This window comes from Macaca nemestrina, chromosome 1 (genome assembly GCF_043159975.1).
Source record: "Macaca nemestrina isolate mMacNem1 chromosome 1, mMacNem.hap1, whole genome shotgun sequence".
In the NCBI taxonomy this organism is placed as follows: Eukaryota; Metazoa; Chordata; class Mammalia; order Primates; family Cercopithecidae; genus Macaca; species Macaca nemestrina.
Genome location: NC_092125.1, coordinates 41,518,050 through 41,539,466, shown reverse-complemented (window position 1 = coordinate 41,539,466; position 21,417 = coordinate 41,518,050). Strand labels below are relative to the sequence as shown.

Below are 21,417 nucleotides of genomic sequence, written 5' to 3'. Positions count from 1 at the left end.
AAATAAGATATGTAAAGTATGTGGGGATCTGGCAAAATGGCCAAATAAGAACAGCTCCGGTCTGCAGCTCCCAACAAGAACAATGCAGAAGGCGGGTGAGTTCTGCCTTTCCAACTGAGGTACCCAGTTCATCTCATTGGGACCTGGTTAGACAGTGGGTACAGCCCACGGAGGGCAAGCAGAAGCAGGGTGGGGCGTTGGTTCACCCATGAAGTGCAAGGTGTTGGGGAACTCCCTCCCCTAGCCAAGGAAAGCTGTGATGGACTGTGCCATGAGGGACGTTGCTCTCTGGCCCAGATACTATGCTTTTCCCACAGTTTTTACAACCTGCAGACCAGGAGATTCCCTCAGGTGCCTACGCCACCAGGGTCCTGGATTTCAAGCACAAAACTGGGCAGCCATTTGGGCAGACACCGAGCTAGCTGCAGGAGTTTTTTTTCATACCCCAGTGGTGCCTGGAACCCCAGAGAGACAGAATCATTCACTCCCCTTGAAAGCAAGCTGAAGCCAGAGAGCCAAGTGGTCTCGCTCAGCCGGTCCAACCCCCACAGAGCCCAGCAAGCTAAGATTCACTGGCTTGAAATTCTCACTGCCAGCACAGCAGTCTGAAGTCAACCTGGGACCCTCAAGCTTGTAGCAGGAGGGTCATCCACCATTACTGAGGCTTGAGTAGGCACTTTCCCCCTCATAGTGTAAACAAAGCCATCGGGAAGTTTGTACTGGGTGGAAACCACCACAGCTCAGCAAAGCTGCTGTAGCCAGACTGCCTCTCTAGATTCCTCCTCTCTGGTCAGGGTATCTCTGAAATAAAGGCCCCAACCTCAGTCAGAAGTGTATAGAAAAAACTCCTTTCTGCCTGGGACACAGCACCTTGGGGAAGGGGAAGCTGTGGGTGCAGCTTCAGCAGACTTAAACATTCCTGCCCGCCGGCTCTGAAAAGAGCAGCAGATATACCAGCACAATGCTCCAGCTCTGCTAAAGGACAGATTGCCTCCTCAAGTGGGTCCCTGACCCCCATTCCTCCTGACTGGGAGACACCTCCCAGCAGGGGATGACAGACACCTCATACAGGAGAGCTCCAGCTGGCATCTGGTGGGTGCCCCTCTGGGACGAAGCTTCCAGAGCAAGGAGCAGGCAGCAGCAACCTTTGCTAATCTGCAGCCTCCGTTGGTGATACCCAGGCAAACAGGGTCTGGAGTGGACCTCCAGCAAACTCCAGAAGACCTGCAGAAGAGGGGCCTGACTGTTAGAAGGAAAATTAACAAACAGAAAGCAATAAAATCAACATCAACAAATAGGATGCCCACACAAAAACCCCATCCAAAGGTCATCAGCATCAAAGATCAAAGGTAGATAAATCCACGAAGATGAGGAAAAACCAGCGCAAACATGCCGAAATTCCAAAAACCAGAAGGCCTCTTCTCCTCCAAAAGATCACAACTCCTCACCAGCAAGGGAACAAAACTGGATGGAGAATGAGTTTAACGAATTGACAGAAGTAGACTTCAGAAGGTGGGTAATAACAAATTCCTCCAGCTAAAGGGGCATGTTCTAACCCAATATAAGGAAGCTAAGAACCTTCATAAAAGGTTACAGGAACCGCTAACCAGAATAACCAGTTTAGAGAAGAACATAAATGACCTGATGGAGCTGAAAAACACAGCATGAGAACTTCTTGAAGCATACACAAGTATCAATAGCCAAATCAGTAAAGCAGAAGAAAGGATATCAGAGATTGAATATCAACTTAATGAAATAAAGTGTGAAGACAAGATTAGAGAAAAAAGAATGAAAAGGAATGAATAAAGCCTCCAAAGAATATGTGACTATGTGAAAAGACCAAACCTACATTTGATTAGCGTACCTGAAAATGATGGAGAGAATGGATCCAAGTTGGAAAACGCACTTCAGGATATTATCCAGGAGAATTTCCCCAACCTAGCAAGACAGGCCAACATTCAAATTCAGGAAATACAGAGAACACCACAAAGAAAATCCTCGAGAGAAGCAACCCCAAGACACATAATCATCAGATTCACCAAGGTTGAAATGAAGGAAAAAATTTAAGGGCAGTCAGAGAGAAAAGTCAGGTTACCTACAAAGGGAAGCCCATCAGACTAACAGCGGATCTCTCTGTAGAAACACTAGAAGCCAGAAGAGAGTGGGGACCAACATTAAACATTCTTAAGGAAAAGAATTTTCAACCCAGAATTTCATATCCAGCCAAACAAAGCTCATCAGTAAAGGAGAAATAAAATCCTTCACAGACAAGCAAATGCTGAGGAATTTTGTCACCACCAGGCCACCCTTACAAGAGCTCCTGAAGAAAGCACTAAATATGGAAAGGAAAAACCTGTACCAGCCACTGCAAAACCATACCGAAATATAAAGACCAACAACACTATGAAGAAACTGCATAAACTAATGAGCAAAATTAACAGCTAGCATCATGATGACAGGATCAAACTGACACATAACAATATTAACCTTAAATGTAAATGGGCTAAATGTAAATGGGCAATTAAAAGACACAGATTGGAAAATTGGATAAAGAGTCAAGACCTATAGGTGTGCTATGTTCAGGAGACCCATCTCACATGCAAAGACACACAAAGGGGTTGCAACCCTAGTCGCTGTAAAACAGACGTTAAACCAACAAAGATCAAAAAAGACAAAGACGAGCATTACATAATGGTAATGGGATCAATGCAACAAGAAGAGCTGGCTATCCTAAATACATATGCACCCAATACAGGAGCACCCAGATTCATAAAGCAAGTTCTTAGAGATCTACAAAGAGACTTAGACTTCCACACAATTAATAGTGGGAGACTTTAACACCCCACTGTCAATATTAGGTCAATGAGACAGAAAATTAACAAGGATATTCAGGACTCAAACTCAGCTCTGGACCAAGCGGACCTAATAAACATCTGCAGAACTCTGTACCCCAAATCAACAAAATATACATTCTTCTCAGTACCACACAGCATTTATTCTAAAATTGACCACATAATTGGAAGTAAAACATTCCTCAGCAAAGGTAAAAGAATTGAAATCATATCAAACGGCCTCTTAGACCACAGTGCAATCAAATTAGAACTCAAGATTAAGAAACTCACTAAAAACTGCACAACTACATGGAACCTGAACAACTTGCTTCTAAATGACTACTGGGTAAATCATGAAGTAAAGGCAGAAATGAATAAGTTCTTTGAAACCAATGAGAACAAAGACACAATGTATCAGAATCTCTAGGACACATTTAAAGCAGTGCTTACAGGGAAATTTATAGCACTAAATGCCTACAGGAGAAAGCAGGAAAGATCTAAAATCAACACGCTAACATCACAAATAAAAGAACTAGAGAAGCAGCAGCAAACAAATTCAAAAGCTAGTAGAAGACAAGAAACAACTAAGATCAGAGCAGAACTGAAGGAGACAGAGATACAAAAAATCAATGAATCCAGGGGCTGGTTTTTTGAAAAGATTAGCAAAATAGATAGACCACTAGCCAGGCTAATAAAGAAGAAAAGAGAGAAGAATCAAACAGACACAATAAAAAATGAAACCACTGATCCCACAGAAATACAAACTACCATCAGAGAATATTATAAAAACCTCTACACAAATAAACTAGAAAATCTGTAAGAAAATCCTGGACACATACACCCTCCCAAGACTAAACCAGGAAGAAGTCAAATCCCTGAATAGACCAATAACAAGTTCTGAAATTGAGGCAATAATTAATAACCTACCAATGAAAAAAAAGCCCAGATCCAGATGGATTCACAACCTAATTCTACCACAGTTACAAAGAGGAGCTGGTACCATTCCTTCTGAAACTATTCCAAATGATAGAAAAAGAGGGACTCCTCCCTAACTCATTTTATGAGGCCAGCATCATCGTGATACCAAAACCTGGCAAAGACACAACAAAAAAAGAAAACTTCAGGCCAATATCCCTGGTGAACATCGATGCGAAAATCCTCAATAAAATACCGGCAAACCGAATCCAGCAGCACCTCAAAAAGCTTATCCATCACAATCAGGTCGGCTTCATCCCTGGAATGCAAGGCTGGTTCAACATTTGCAAATCAATAAACATAGAGCTTCTGTACAGCAAAAGAAGCTATCATCAGAGTGAACAGGCAACCTACAGAATAGGAGAAAATTTTTGCAATCTATCCATCTGACAAAGGTTTAATATCCAGAATCTACAAGGAATCTAAACAAATTTACAAGGAAAAAACAAACAACCCCATCAAAAATTGAGCAAAGGATATGAACAGACACTTTTCAAAAGAAGACATTTATGCAGCCAACATACATGAAAAAAAAAGCTCATCATCACTGGTCATTGGAGAAATACAAATCAAAACCACAATGAGATACCATCTCACACCAGTTAGAATGGCCATCATTGAAAAGTCAGGAAACAACAGATGTGGAGAGGATGTGGAGAAATAGGAACGCTTTTACACCATTGGTGAGAGTGTAAATTAGTTCAATCATTGTGGAAGACAGTGTGGTGATTCCTCAAGGATCTAGAACCAGAAATACCATTTGACTCAGCAATCCCATTACTGGGTATATACCCAAAGGATCATAAATCATTATACTATAAAGACACATGCACATATATTTTTATTGCAGCATTATTCACAATAGCAAAGACTTGGAACCAATCCAAATGCCCATCAATGATAGAATGGATAAAGAAAATGTGGCACATATACACCATGGAATACAATGCAGCCATAAAAAAAAAAAAGGATGAGTTTATGTCCTTTGCAGGGACATGGAGGAAGCCAGAAACCATCATTCTCAGCAAACTAACACAGGAACAGAAAACCAAACACTGCATGTTCTCACTCATAAGTCAGAGTTGAACAATGAGAACACATGGACACAGGGAGGGAGGGGGGGCAAGGGGAGGGATAGCATTAGGAGAAATACCTAATGTAGATGACAGGTTGATGGGTGCAGCTAACCACCATGGGACATATATACATATATAACAAACCTGCATGTTTTGTACATGTATCCCAGAACTTAAAGTATATAAAAAAAGAACATATAAGAAAACTAAAAAAAAAAAAAAATACATGTATAGTATGTTCATATCAGCATTGTTCATAATGGCAAAAAACTATAAATAACTTAAATGTTCATCCACTATGAATAATTAATCATGATATAACCACACAGTGGTATATTGTACAATAGTGAAAATTAACAAAGTACTACTGTATATATTTTTGTGGCTGAATCTTAAAAATCTTATAAACATTATGTTGAGTAAAAGAAGTGAATCACCAAAGACACCATATATAAAAATATATATGTGTTTATATATACATACATATGTAGGTGCATATATATGTGTGCATATGTGTGTGTGTGTATAACTCAACAGTATTGTTTGAGGATACATGTATGCAGTAAAGACTTTTTAAAAAGCAAAAGGATGATTAAACACAAATTTCAGGAAGATGGGGACCTTTGCAGGGAAGGAAATCAAAGAGATAGTATGTGAAGCAGTTCACATATAGACTAAACAAACTGTTTCTTAAGTTGGTTGTGGACTTACAAGTATTTGTTCTAATATTATACTCCATAACTTGCATGTGTATTATTTTGTAAGTATCAAATATTATAATGTTAAAAAATCAGCACTTAGCAAAAAAAATGAATTGAAGGAACTTCTTTAGCCTTAGTTATCAAAATCCTACAGCAAAACAATGTGGGATAAAATATTGGTGAAACATTAAGGATGAAATATCAAAGCATAACCTTTAAAGTCAAAAAGAAGACAAGATAGTCATTGAATATAAAAATGTTGATACTCCCCAAATCAGTCAATCAATGTACTGAAATCCTAATCAAATTCCCAACAAGCTTCTGCTTAATTTTTCTTCATATTTGCAGAACTGAACAAGCTCATCCTAAATCCATATGGAAAATCTAAGTTCCAAAAACAGCCAAGATAATCTTGAAGATCAATAGTTCAGCAGAGAAACATTCCCTATTGGATACTCGGGGCCTTTTTTAGAGTTAGAATAGTTAAAGGAATATCATATCCACAGAGAGGATATCTATAGTAACATAATACATGAAAAATAGCATTATAAACTGAAGAAGTAATTGACATTCAAAAATGATACTAGATAATTAACTATCCATATGGAAAAAAACATCATATCCCTACTTCAGACTGTGAAATAAATACTAAGGAAATAAAAACAAGCATTTAGAACTTTTAGGAAAAAATATAGGAGAATATCTTTATCGTCATGAGGTCAGAAAGAATTTCTTAAAGCAGAAAAACACTAACCATAAGGAGAAAAGAAGACTGATAAATTTTACCAAATTAAAATTTGAAACAAAAATTTAGGAGTTGGAAAATATTGTTTTAGTGCATAAAATCTATAAAAAGATTGTATAGTAAACAATACATTAGTTTCCAGAAATCAACAAGGAAAGACAAATGACCCAATGAAAAGAAACAAGCAAAGGATAAGAACAGATAATTCACAGAAAACTAAATGGCCAATATCCATGTGAACAGATGCTCAACACCACAAGAATTCAGGGAAATTTGTGTTATACAAGGTCCCATTTCAAAACAATCAGATTGGCCGATATTTAAAGGTCTGTCAATATCAATAACAGGTGAGGATATAGAACGGATGAACTTTCATATGCTGCTAACAGAGATACAAACTCATGGCCTCATTTCAGAGCTGATCTAGTAATATCTAGCAAAGCTAAAGGTATTCATACTTTACAACTCAGCATGCCACTTCCAGGTGTCTATACTAGAAAAAACTCTAGCATATGTTCACGAGGAAAAGTATATTATACTGCCAACTGTATTGAAAGAAAACTAAAAGTTAATCAACAAGAGAATGGATAAATTGACTATATTAATCAAAAAATGTAAACAACAGTTAAAGACGAACAAAGTGAAACTACATATGTCAGCATAAAAATAGAAACAAATAAATAAGCTGTAGAAATAGATGTACAGTACAAGGCTTACATAAAATTTACAAGATATAAATCAATACTGTATATTGAATATATAGATCCACATGCATGTAGTATAAATACTGAAATATGCATAAAAATGATAAACACCAAATTCAGATTTATGACAGGGCCAGGACTGGAGTGAGACTAGCATCAAGCCTAGGGTGCAAAATTTAAGGATGTACTCAATTTTGCGCAAGTATAGGGCATAAACCTTAAGTTTTGTGCCCTCGGCACAACACTCATCTCATCTTATCTTGGACCTGTTAGGTGAGATACAGAAAGACTTCATCTACCACCTGTGGAGTTTCTTTCTTTAAAAAAAATTTAAAAAAAAAAGTCTGTTGTGCAAGTATATCCCTAGAGAGAAGGTTTGTATTTGCTTCTGCTGGATTTTACATGTTCAAGACTAGTTGTTAGGTTACTTTCTTGGATTGGAATTGTCATAATGTGTCAATATTAGGAATCTGAACTTCAAACACAAGTGTAGCAAGGAGTTGGTATAATAATTTCCCATGGAAGATTCCTCTTTCTCTTTACAGAATAATCAAAAGAAAGGCATGCAACTAAACTTGGCAGTGAGCTCCTCTCTCCCACAGCTTTGCATCCTGAGCAGAATATGAGAACATGGAGGGGAGGGGACCAGTTTGGAATTTGTGCCAGGGTTGGCACCCTGAGCAGTTTCTACTGACTTGGTTCCTGTCTTATTTCCAAGCCTAGTTCTCCAAACTTCTTACCAATTCTGTAAGCTTCTCAACAACCTCCAGCAATTTCTCATTCTCCTTAATTTAGTCAATTTCTTTTGCTTGGAACCAAAGAGCCATACCAATATACTTAGCCTCATGCTGTCAAACAAAGAATTTATATATTTCCACTTGTTATGATTCCATCCTTAGGAATCAACTTTCTTAGCATTATTTGATTTCCCATTCGGTTTGCCTACAAGGAGAATGTGTACTAAATATTTTAACTTGAGTATTTCAGAAGATAAAACTCTTCTATTTGTCTTTATCAATTAAGGAATTGCCATTTTCTTTTTACATATTAGTTGTATAAACTTAATTCATGTGAGTTTTCCCCAGAAATTTCTGTTGGATACATGAGAAAATAAAATTTCCAAGCATATAAGCTAAGGACCAGACCCTAGACAACTATCCAAGATCATGAATATCACCCAGGTAAGCCTCTCAGAAAATAGCTGCTGGTCTTTCCGGTAGCCAAAATACCATTGACAAAGTGTTGTCTGTTTTCCCTATTACATTTCTATACTACCTCAGTTGTTTTGAAGTTCTTGCTTTGGTACCTCTCTCTGAGATGCTCTTTCCCATGTATTAAAACCTCTAGCTTTTGGGGCTGGGCACAGTCACTCACACCTGTAATCCCAGTGCTTTGGAAGGCAGAGGCAGGAGGATTGCTTGAGGGTAGGGCTTCAAGACCGGCCTGGGCAATATAGTGAGAGTCTCATCTCTACAAAAAAATTAAATATTATCCAGATGTGGTGGTGTGTGGCCTGTAGTCCTAGTTATTTGGGAGCCTGAGACAGGAGGATCGCTTGAGCCCAGGAGTTCCAGGCAGCAGTAAGCTGTGACTGTGCCACTGCACTCCAGCCTGGACAGAAAAGCAAGATCCTGTCTCTAAAAAACAAAAACATACAAACCTCTAGCTTTCATTTTATTTGCTGAGCTGATAAGATGTGCACAACCCAAGCTCAGGGAAGTTAGGCCTTTCCATGATCTGATTAATAATTCCATTCTCTTTTCCAATCTTCCTTTTATACCTCTTCATGCCTATATGGAAATGCTTTTCAATATCTTGCCATTATGTATGATTTTACCGCTAATGCATAATAAAAATAAAAGCTTTAATTTATAATTTCCATTGAAAGAACAAGAGCATCTCTCTCTCTCTTTCTCCCTGTCCCTCTATCTTTCTCTCTCTCTCTCACACACACACACCACAAATATACACACAAATATCAGCATTTTATATAAGTCAAAAGAAACTTCAACAACAATAGACTTGAGAGAGGGAAGTCACGGAAGGGCAGCCTTGAGAAAGAATGTAGCTAACAGGATACCCACGGCTACACTGCTGATATCTGAAGCTAAAGTGCAGATTATATGCGTATGAGCCTTAGATCACCATTTTTTAAGTGCTGGCTTTCAGTGTAGCCTCCTTGGCCTGAATCACTGTGTAGTCATTAATGTGCAATGACTTACTTGTTCTCTAGTCATGGCTACGCCTACAGCACTTGAATAAAGATTTGCCAAGCTGACCTGTGGTGCTGGCTACACAAAGAATTATAGTCTCAGGTATGAACAAATCCAGTATTTCACCAACTGTGTCATTTAGAGTCATCTTACCTCCTCTGTCTTTAAAACTTCCCATATTCGAGCATGATCTTCCACCAGCCAGGGTCCCGTGCTTTCTACCTTGGTGGAAAGTTTGAATTTAGACACCTCCTGAGTAGGTTCTCCCACGGGTTTCACCTCCATCTTGAAAGAGGCAGGCAGGAGGCATTACGGATCTGTGTGGAAGAATAAAGTGTGATCCAGATTAAAACAATGAGTAACATTAAGAGAGACATGGAAGCAAATTATAGGAATCAACTTTTATGGCCACTTTTATATTCTAAATATTCATTATTGGTATCTTAATGCAGGCTTTGGGAGGTAAGCACGCATTCTGATAACGGCAAACTGGTACAAATTTTAAAGCAAAGCGCAAGCCATCATCTGCCTGTTATACCTGCTTATCACTTGGATTTGGCGCTCTCAGGGGGAGAGATGGAAATGGGTGGCTGTCAGGCAAACCTGAGTGATGTTTTCGTATTTCCATGCCAAGTGCTCCATGTGGAAGAAGCACTGGCTATGATGTCAAGAATTTTACTCTTCAAACATCTATTATGTACTTGTGTATATGAGGCTCCATGCTAGGCATACACAAATAATTCAGTAGTTTGCCTCTTAACCTTAAGAAGGTTAGAGCCTCAGGGCAGAAAGGTTGTAAACAAGTATTAACAATATGATGTATTACAACATAGCGTCTGAAATGCCACAATAATTGTGTTTCTAAACTGCAATGAAAGCAGAGGAAGATTCCTTTGATATTCACTGGCTGTGCACTTTCTTGGGCCTTGGTTTCACTAACAGTTACTGTAAGATATTATTTAAAAATTGATGCCAATCTTACAAGGTCTACCTCTTTGACATCTTTCCATTGGCCACTGGCTTGTTCAGAATCTCATCATATCTTGCCTGGCTCAGTCCCATACTATCATAAGAGTCTCCTTGCCTCCATTCAAGTCCCTTTGAGTCTATTCTTGGTGTAATTCTAAAAAGCAAAACTGTTACTGATGTTCCATCTACCTAAAAACTTTTCCTAAAGAATGAAACCCAAATTCCTTCATGCAGCATCCAAGGATCTTTACGTCTGGCTTCCTCCACCTCCCTTCTCCCACCTCATGCATGCACTGCTACCTCCTCAGCTACTGTTTCAGCCATTTGAAAGTATCTATGGACCCCAGATACATCTAGTGCCTATAGCCTTTGTTTGTGACACCTTCTCTCCAATCCCCACCCCAAGAGAATACAGGCTTCCCTCCTTTGTTACGCTATGTACTCCAGACAAACTTCTATCATGTCACCTGTAACACCTTATTATATTTATTTGCTTTCAATTCTATTTCCCCCTTCTAGTCTTATAAGCATCTTGAGACTAGAGATAGTATCATACACAGAGTAAGTACTAAATAAATGTTCTATGAATCATTAATTCAACATTTAGTAAATCATGACAATCCATTGAAAAGGAGGCAGCAGATCTTATATATTCAAGTAAAAGATGTAAAAGTTAGGTTACCTCTTCCTTTTAACTTTTTTATTGACTTAGTGGGCTATAAGTTTTTCATAAAAAAGGGATAAGTCTAACATTCATCGCACACTCCCAAGCAGCATATAATGCAAGATAGAATTGCTCATTAGTTAACAACAGGCTGGTTTTCATGGAAATGTCTTCAAGGAATTATGTCTGCAAAACCCAGGTGTTAGGCTGACATAACCCACTACCCAAATAAAAGTAAGTGGAAATTGAAACCTATATGAGTGACAGGAGTGACAGGTCAGTGGATTTAAGAAAATCATCATCTGCAGAGGAGTTACCTCTCTGCTCTGGGGCTTCCCATGCTCCATCTAAGCCATGGAGAGTAAGCCCATCTGCTTGCAGAGAGCAATGATGAAGAAACTGATAACCAAAACCATCGTGAAGTACTTAGAAACACAGAACACTTAATACCCTCCCACTAGGAACCAGGAAACAAAACCTACATAATTAATGAACAAAGTTCCTCTGAGTGGACACACTAATAAATGATGCTGACACACACATACAAGGAAATAAACAAAGCAGAATCATGTAGAGATTTCAGTCCAAAAAAAGGAAATTAAAATAAACAGGCAAAATGGAAACAGGCCAGATTAGTAGGAAAGGAAATTCCATTGTTGTTATTGGAGAAATACTGTAAACAACAACAAATAAATCAAAACAAAGTAGGAAAACTACATAAAATGGTTTTGGCTGTCTCCTTCGTATATTATGGAAACAAAACTGGATAAAATAGACAAAGTATGAAATCCCATGGGAACAATGGAACATCTGTAAGTGTAACGTGTTCCAGAGACCCCACAGCTTACTCTACTGTCTGCCCACAGCTGCTTTCTCATCTCCGCAGTGTGGGTGAAAGTTGGCAAATTTTCAGTGTTGAAGACTGAACTCGACTGTGCACTGACTTCCCACAGATTGCTCCTCACCCTGTTTGGGAAGAAGATGTTATTGTGAGTTTTAAACCATTCCAAAGCACTCAGGAACTAAGGAGGGACTCAAGAGAGGCAGCCAGTTCTTACAAGGCTCTTCAAGCATTCTGAGATCCTCCACCCTATCTGACACTGGAAGTCTTTTTCATTTATCCTCAGTGTATCTCTGCACTTATTAAAATGACCATATGTAGAATATATCTTGAGCTTCCACTGCATACCAGCCACTGTGCTAGGCGTTTTCCACATTATCTGTAATCCACACAATAAACCTGAGAGGTAGATATCACCATTTTACAACAATGAAAAAATGAGATTCAGAGAGGTTAAATAACTTTACTACACTGCTAGAAAGTTGCAGAGTTCCCAAGTTCATGCTGTCTCTCCTAGATCAGTTCAGAAAGCCTTCAGCTCCATCCTACTCTCCCATCACTGGCAGAATGCAACCTCCTTCTCATGCCCCTTCCTCCATAGACTAGAGCCAGAGTGTCTGTGTCTCAGCTCACTGGCACAATGGTGCCCCCTTGAGATATGGTCACATCTGATGAGTACATAGGTAAGGACAGCATAAAGGTAAGAAAACATCACAGGGAATGGATCATTCCTTTTCCTTTTTACTGACATCTCAACTTCTGACCAGGGTGAGCTCTATGAGTGTGTGACCTACGAAGTCACACAGAGCCCCATGCTCAGAAGAGCTTCATGCTTTGTTTAATGCTTTGCTGCTGCTACCTTAAAATTCTTAATTTTTGAACAAGGGGCCTTCTATTTTCATTTTGCACTGAGCCCCACAAATAATATAGCCAGTCCTGCTGCCAACCTGTCTTTTCCTCTTCAAATCTAACATTTTATTCCATACTTTCTTTATTCTTTTCTTTTTTTTCTTTGAGACAGGGTCTTGTGCTATCACCCAGGCTGGAGTGCAGTGGTGTAATCTCGGCTCACTGCAACCTCTGACTCCCGGGTTCATGTGATTCTCCTGCCTCAGCTTCCCGAGTAACTGGGATTACAGATGCCTGCCACCACGCCCAGCTGATTTTTGTATTTTTAATAGAGATGAGATTTTACCATGCTGGCTAGGCTGGTCTCGAACTCTCGGCCTCAAATTATCCACCTGCCTCAGCCTCCCACAGTGCTGGGATTACAGGCATGAGCCACCTCACCCAGCCTCCATACTGTCTTTAAACAATTCATGCATTATAGGTTTCCTACCTATTCCCTTCTAGCTCATTTTAGGAGCTAGAAGTCTATGTTACAGAGTCATCATTTATTTGTTAAAATTAAAATAGGAGGCATATGTAGACTTTCCGCTACCTCTGATATATGGTGCATATTACAGTTGAACTACTGACTTCTTTCTTTCTTTTTTTTTTTTTTGAGACGGAGTCTTCCTCTGTCACCCAGGCTGGAATGCAGTGGTATGATCTCAGCCCACTGCAACCTCTGCCTCCAGAGTTCAAGTGATTCTCATGCCTCAGCCTCCCAAGTAGCTGGGATTACAGGCATCTGCCACCACCTCCAGCTAATTTTTGTATTTTTTAGTAGAGATAGGATTTTGCCACGTTGGCCAGGCTGGTCTGGAACTCCTGACCTGAGGTGATCTGCCCGCCTCGGCCTCCCAAAGTGCTGGAATTACAGGCGTGAGCCACCGCACCCGGCCTGCCTTCTTTCTTAAAACACATAGTCAAGGGTTACAAGACAACCTCCAGGCAATACCATTAATATGGGCCCTTCAACAGAATCATCAGATAATATGAAATCACTGGAAACCTAAAAAGCAAAACTTTCTATTCTAGTTAAGAATTGGTCTAAAATATCATAAGCCTTATGGACTCTTTTGGAAATCAATTTTGAATAATTTTTAATTTAAAACACCTGCTGCCCAAAACAGAATTTTGTTTAAACCACTAGACAGTAAAATCAGCCTTAAGTTGGGAGAGGGGTGAAAAAAGGAACCTGTATGTATAGAAAGGTAAATCTGATCAGAGAACATAAAAGCAAAATTTTTCTCAAAAATTAAAAAAGAAAATTGCTTGGGAATTTTTTTGTAATTGTAAAAGGATTGTGATTGTTCACTGCCTCTACCTTATGAAGCACAGAAATAAAATTAAAACAGGGAAGACAAGTGTGGTGGGATGGAAGAAACATGTGCTTGCTTGACAGAGAAAGCCATGGAAAGATTTTTTTTTTTTTTTTTTTTTTTTGTAGAGACAGAATCTCACTATGTTGCCCAGGCTGTTCTCACCCGGGCTCAAGTGATCCTCCTGCCTCAATCTCCCCAAAGTGCTAAGATTACAGGCATGAGTCACTGTGCCTAGTCTTCTTTCTAAAATATTTACTAACACTATGCTTATACTATCTATAATATGTAATCATAACTTATTTCTTCTATTCCTTCCAAAATAATCATCGACTGGAGGTCATAACATTTTCCACGGTCATAACAAAGGGCGCAGCTGATGGCTTCATATCCTAAGTGATCATTATGCACCAAAACTAAATGAGCGGCTTCTCAGAGGCTAATCTTGAAAACTAAGTATTAAAATGACAATCTAAGAACACAATAATTTGCCATTACTAGTGTCTGTTCTTGCTATCAGATAAAAATTATCCATCACTTCCATGGATGCCCTTTTTTTGAAACATGGCTTTAAAAGAAAGTGCTAGGACACAGCTCCACTCAAGTCTGTATTTATTTTATTAACCTCCATCCTGAACTTTGTTTGATAAATCAATTTGTAATTTATTGAATTTTACTTTCCTTCTTACAATAAATAGCATATGAGACATCCCTCATAAATCATTATCTTTTTTCTCCTCTCCCTCCTCTTTAAATATGTTTGGAAGGAAAATAAAGTGTTTAAAATTCAGAAACTTACTGAAATGATTTGGTGCTTCTTATCTTTATCTATTAGGGTCATGCTTTTCTTCTTCCTTTGCAGACTCCATTATATGTGATAATAATAACATTTCTGCTTACTTCCCTTTTGCTTCACCTGAAGAAATCTTTCAGTTTTTCACACTCAACTCAGATTTCTTCTAATCTTGAAAATGTCTGGCATTTACCCTGTTCCAGTCCCTTGCCATGATTATTTGTCTTTCTAGCATTTCTTTCCTCCTACATTCTCTCTTCCTCATTCCTCTTCCTAATGAGCTGAGGTTCTGTCCAGATAAGATAGGTTTGTTTATCTTTATCTCCTACTGTCTTCAACTCTTCCACCTAGAAGGCTATCAAGAGCAGTCTTTGCATTTTAGTTTTACTCAGAACTGCATAATGTAAAGTGCACTGAAATTCTAGTCACAAGACCTGAGTTAAAATCATGAAGCTACAGTTAATTCTCTGTGTAACCATTAAGCGAGCTATTTCACCTTTCTTAGCCTCAGTGTCCTCATCTTCAATATGAATAGGCTACAAGACTGCTGAGCCCTCTTACAGTTATAAAAATAAAGCATTCACCTCCCTCAAATGTAGAAAGCGAAACTAATGTGCATTGAATTGTTTTTCCAGAAGAACTGAAGGCTCCAAACCACTAAACAAAACAGTGAAAGGTGATTTCGGTGTTTCACTCACATATTGTACTTAGTCCCATATTATGCATTCATTACTCAAAAGTCAAACAAACAGCATGATGTTAAAATAGCCCCTTTACATTCATGTGTACAATATCAGGGCTTTGACTATTCAGAGATAACCCAAAACTCTCTGACATGTAGTCAATTGTAAGTGTGCCAAGGCTTTTTAAAGCTGGTATTTGGACACGCTCACTCATCCTTAGCATCTAACTCCTGGTTTGATGGTAGACTTCTCTAACCATGATTGCTATTGTGATATCTACAAATTGCGGGATCCAAGAAGGTCTCAAGATACAACCTCCTAATTGTGGAGGGGGCATTATAGTGATCTCACTAGTCTATTTCTTCTGAGAACACAGAGAGAACCAGCTATCCAGAATCGAAGATTACCATATGAAAATGGAAACTGGGGCACAGACAGACATCAGAAGGGAAGGACTCCAGAAAGCCACAGCAGAGAGACAGATTCCTACTGCCCTGAGAAAGGAAGCCCATCAGATTATTTCGTAGTAATACTAAACGTTGCTTGTGTTTGAACTAGAGGTATAAGTCAATGTACTAGGAGGTAAGAGAGCAACAGATTCCTATTATCTCTTCCTCTTTGGAATCTTAGCAGCATTTCAGGTCTATCTATATAAGGCAACTCAGTTATATCCTGAGTATTGCTTTCTTTGCTTTCCATAACTTACTCTGGTCTCCCCTGCTAGCCTGCCAGCTCTTTAAGAGCAAGATTAGACACATGTTTGTTACACTGCTTCAAAGTTTTACAAAACTCCATCACCCTTTTAAAAAATAGATTTTTACTTTTTTATTAAAGAAAATTTACTGGAAGAAGGAATTCAGCATTCAACATGATAAGTATTTTGGAATAAATGTCAATCATTGGGCAACCATTTTCAAAGGAATTTTAATTATATAGTGTCTCCCTGAATGCTGAGCAAGGTTGCACAATACTGTCTGCACAATACTGAAGTGACTCTGGGAGCAACTGTCTCCTGTTAAATGTAGAAAATTAAAGAAGTGCAAGGCATTCCTGCTTTATTCCAGTTGATATTTTAAAAGACTCGTCCAACTGGTCTTCACACCGCATACTTTCTCCTCCTTACTGATAGTATTTGGCAAAAGTTTTTAATAATAAAAAAAAAAAGAAAAATCCAGAGTGGGTTTGTACTACCCTGTGACCCTCCCTGGAGAAAAGCTGCTCAGCAATCCCTGCTTTGCTCAACAATCCCTGCTCGGCACAGAGAGCCAACACAAGGAAAACAGTTGGGCTCCCTTCCTGGTCTCCATTCAGTGCAGCCGTCTGGTCACAAATCTGCAAAGACAGACGTGGGGGAGGGAGAGGATACCTAAAAAGAACAGAACTGAGATCACAAAAAATACCCTTTAGCGTTCTAAGAGAGATAGAGGGAATTCCAGGGGACTGCCTTTTTTATGGCCTATATTTTTATTATGATAAAAAGTTCAGTAATTATGTTGCTGGAAAGCATGAAACGAGACAAAACTGTAAATCACATGACTGTCCCAGGCTCAAATGTTTCACAATTCTGTAAACACCAGCTTTAACTGGGTGAATAAAGGCAAAATGCAAAAACCATTAGGAGAGCATCATCCAGTTCAATAGCCACAGGCTAATTTTTATCAAGTTGAAGGAAATTAAGCTGATTTAGGTCATAGCAATCCTTTAGGTCTCAACAATAACAGCAGCAACATTGACAACACGACCCCCTCCCCCACAGTTCATTCAATATTCACTACACCAGGTACTGGGCTAGCATGTCACAAGCCTCAGTTTATCCTCAGAAGCTCAAATCAAGAGAGATTATGGAATAAGCCCTAGGGTTTCTCTCCGGTTATCCTGACCCAGAGCTGTGCCCTCACCACTCCACTCCACTGCTATCCTTTAACAGTCAGTGTTCCACGTACAAAATAACATCATGCAGATGTTCAAAAATCTGAGCTCCTAGGAATCTGAACTCTCGAAAGGATTCAGAAGTGGACTTCTCATGGGAGGAATGCAAAGATCTAGAAATGTTATATTCAGGGGAAAAAAAATCTGTTGAGTTTACCAGTTAATACACAAAATCATTTTAACTAGCTTCCAAATAGACTAGCCCTTCCACATTTCAGGTTAAAGAGCAATCTGTTCTCAATCTTTTACTTCACCATAAACAGAAGTTGAATCTATTTAATTACAGTCACTTTACTAAGCCAGAGGAAAATGGAAGGTCCCAATGGGGAAAAACTCTTTCAAGAAAACACTTCTGGGAGAACATGTAGAGTGAGCTGGCTCTGAGCCAATCCTTATCCCCTCTCACAGTCTCTAAGTAGCAAGGACACCATGATTTTCACATATACCGTATACTGCCAAATGTCATCCTCCTTCATTTGATCAGATAACACCTTATCCCATTACAGAAGACTCTTTGATTAGTGTCACATAATAATGATCTAGTTAGTGCTGAAGACCAAAACACCAGGTTGCTAGATTAGGTGCAAGAAGCTTTACATACAGAGCAGCAATTTTATTCCCATCTAACTATGCTGTTTCTTCTCTGAATGGGAATAAATCCTCTGGAATGGGAATAAATCCTTGTAAGTGGTGCTAAGGACAAAGGAATTGGTCCAATACTCATCCAGCGGGGAGACGGCGGAAGCTATGTGCCTTGGTTAGAGGGAGTTATACTACTGGCTCAACATGGTGAACCTTTCACATGTGGGATCAAAGACTCAATAACCCAGATGAACACATGAACACAGGGACAATGAAACCAAGGGAAAACCACTAGAGATGCTGCTTCCTGACACTGCCTTTTGCATAGATCTTGTGACTTTTCCCTGATGACCTGGTGCCCAAAAGCAAATACAAAGTCAAAGCCATATCTTACAGAATCCTAAAAAACCCTCCCAAAGACTTGAGCTTGACATAATATAGTGACATTTTTATCAGTAAATTCAGTAAAAACTGTTGTGTTGGTCACGATCCATGTATACTAGAGAAGATACAATCCCTATTTTTAATGAGAGACCCATTTGTCCTTTAGCAAACCCTGTAAGGATACTCCAACATTAAAAAAAATTGTTTCCATATTTTTTTCCTCTTACTCAGAGCTCTGTGAGGGTGTACTGTACCATAGAGAATGCATCCTGCATTCATAAATATGTATCAGAGGAGAAGCAGCTGTTGAATTTACCCTCGATAGTCCATTAAAGATGAAACCCTCGCATTATTTTAGAGTGAACCAAAAGGTTTTAAGCCTAAATGAAGCCTTTGAAAACCAAATTCTACTCTCAAATTTCAAACAAGTTTTCAAAACATGTTTGGAAACTGCTTCGCATAGCAACAGAGTCAGAGTATTCTCAACTCAGCCTATGGGAAGGACATTACTGGGATACATTCAATAGTTACTCAATTAGAACCTATTTTTTTCTTTAAAATTGCAAATATTCCTAGCAAAACCAAGCCTGGCTTTCTCATCAGGTCTTCACAATAGCACCAGCCGTTCATCACAGTCTTTCCAAGGGCTGCATTAAATGACTTGTGTACATCTGCAGGGCTTCTGTGTTTGATCCTAGATTATATTTTCACTAAGGTTAAGGGTTAGAGTTTTGACAGATGTGGCTGTGTTCTAATTGGCCCATTTTATCTGGCCCTTTTCCACACACATACAGTATTCAATAGCCAAGTTTGTGAAGTGCCTCAATTTCGATACTAACAAATGAGGGGTGGATGGAATGTAGGGCTTGAGCACTCAGTTGGGTGTCGGCTTTAGTTTCAGAGTCCATATGAAATCCATGCCAACATCTGTCTTGGGGGGAAAGAGGATCATTTCATTCTGTGTTGCCATTTCATTCCAACTGGATTACAGTTTCTTTTCTCTTCCTTTTATTCTTCCCTCCTTAAACTTTTACAGGACTTTCCATTTTTTTCATTGCCACAGATTGACCTTGCTATTTCCAATAAACCAAAGTGTAAACTGAACTAAGATTGTGTCTTGCGTTCTGACACCTTAGTGCAATAGCAATCATGCAAATATAAGATTTAGCATTCCTGACTTTCTAGCTGGAGGGTCAATGGGCCATATAACAAGATGGCAAATTTGCAGGGGCATGCCGTGTAGTTTGGTTAAATCTCACCAAGCACCATGCTGTCACAGGAGGGAAGAAGTCCCTAACGTTTTACATTTTACATAGCTATCGCCTAATTATTGTGCCAAGTGTGTACGGGGCAGGGCAAAATAAAGATAAGTAAATCTGTGTTCTCCACTAATCGGCCCTTGAGCTGAGAGTTCTTCATCTCAATTCCTGGGAAGTCTACAATCATATGAGAAGAAAGAGATACATTTCAAAATGACAGATTATACTTCAAAATGATAGGATAGGTGTTAGAAGAGAGAAATACACAAGTGTATTACACCAAGTGCTCTTTGAGGTAAGTATTAATTCCCCATCCAGATGAAACTGAAGCTCAGAGAAATTAAGTGAATTGCCCAAGGTCACAGAGCAGGGTCCAAATTTGAAAACAGATCTGTCTGACTCAGAACAAAGCTTTCATTTTCATTTTGTCATGGCCTTTCAAAATTTTCACAGAATTGTGGCCATCTTACTATTTGGCTTTCTAACTTTAATGCTTAAGGAGAAACACGAACTCTCCGCAATAAGGTATCAGGGAAAGGCCAAGAGGGTTATCTGAAATTTGTGCTTCCTTATCTGTGCTACCTTTTCTACCAAAGCTGAGAGTCAGTTTCTTCTACCTCCCTTCATATTCTGTTTTGTCAGCTCCTCCACATTCTCTAGTGCCTATCACACTTCCTCTGCCCTGCCCTTCAAGAGCTAAATAAATGAACACTATTAAAAAGAAGCGGCAGAAAACAGAAGCAAAAATTGGACAGTCAGTTATTTCACTTCTTATTCACATATGTAAATTTTTGCCACAGAAATATGGTAACCCGTAAGTCGTTATTTTTAAGCCTTCTTTAAAACAACATATGGAATCTATTATAATATTCAATGACTTCACTTTTGCTTCTGCTCTAGAGATTGATGGGTTTATGATTTATAGCTCAAATGAATTCAGTTCTCAAGTTCATTGCTCCAATTTTGGTTGACATTGTTTCTGGATACCACAAAGATATTAATTGTTAACTTCATTGTGTACTGAAAAATGACTTACACACTAGCAAAACTTAAGTGGACTCAGAGTTACAACTTCTATGCACCCACTCCATTTCTCCACTTCAGACGGGACAAAAAGATAGTGTGTTTTACTCTTTTGTGTGTCCTTAAAAGGAATTTAAGGCTTGTTACTTTGAAAGCATAATATCATTAACAGGATGAAGTATAGTGAAATTAGATCCAAATAGTTTTGACGTCTTACCTGAGAAATAAGTACATTAATTAAGTCAGCCTAGAAATCTGTCAACAGCCTGCCTGGGTGAAGGTTGATTAAATCTCTCCCTCCTTCCCTGTTTCATTGCCACAGACCTCCAGAGTTGTTTAGATTCTACTCTAGTTCCTACTGGACCAATTAGTCAAAATTATGTTCTGTACTCTACAAATTAAAATCTGCCAACACTAGCCTTCCATGTATAATAGACTGTCATAGTTGGTTTCACGCAACCACAGAGGAAATTGAAATAGAAAGACAGGGGCTTAGATACATTCAAGCAGTACATTAGCAGTGACATCAATTTTAAACATAGGAGTCCCTGATGCTTTAGTCTGAGCCACTGAGCCAACCTAACACACTCACTCCATTATCTCAGAGAGGGAAGGCAGTGAGTTTTGTGGTCCTCTGAAAGAGACCTGTGGCCGAAACAGACTGTGTTAGCACCTTCCTCTAGGTCCAGCTTGGGACTTCTAGGAGGGAACCTTGGCTCTTGGTCTTAGCCAGTTTTTAAGGGGGAAGTTGCTTTGTATCACAGCCAAGAGTCACAGGAACGCCTGACACAGTGCCCAATATGGAACAGGCTTCATACTATGGAGAAATTGTCAACAA

The 21,417-nt window shown here is 39.0% G+C and overlaps 1 protein-coding gene across 2 annotated transcripts in view; it reads right to left on the bottom strand.

Moving 5' to 3' along the window:
• Positions 1–21,417, bottom strand: part of LOC105484570 (ral guanine nucleotide dissociation stimulator like 1) — a 298,051-nt gene that overhangs the window by 179,672 nt on the left and 96,962 nt on the right. For both annotated transcript variants that reach the window (XM_011746333.2, XM_011746336.2), the window contains exon 2: positions 9,399–9,562. In XM_011746333.2, the coding sequence (XP_011744635.1) occupies positions 9,399–9,530 (132 nt within the window). In that variant the 5' untranslated portion in view covers positions 9,531–9,562. The remainder of the gene's footprint in view (positions 1–9,398; positions 9,563–21,417) is intronic.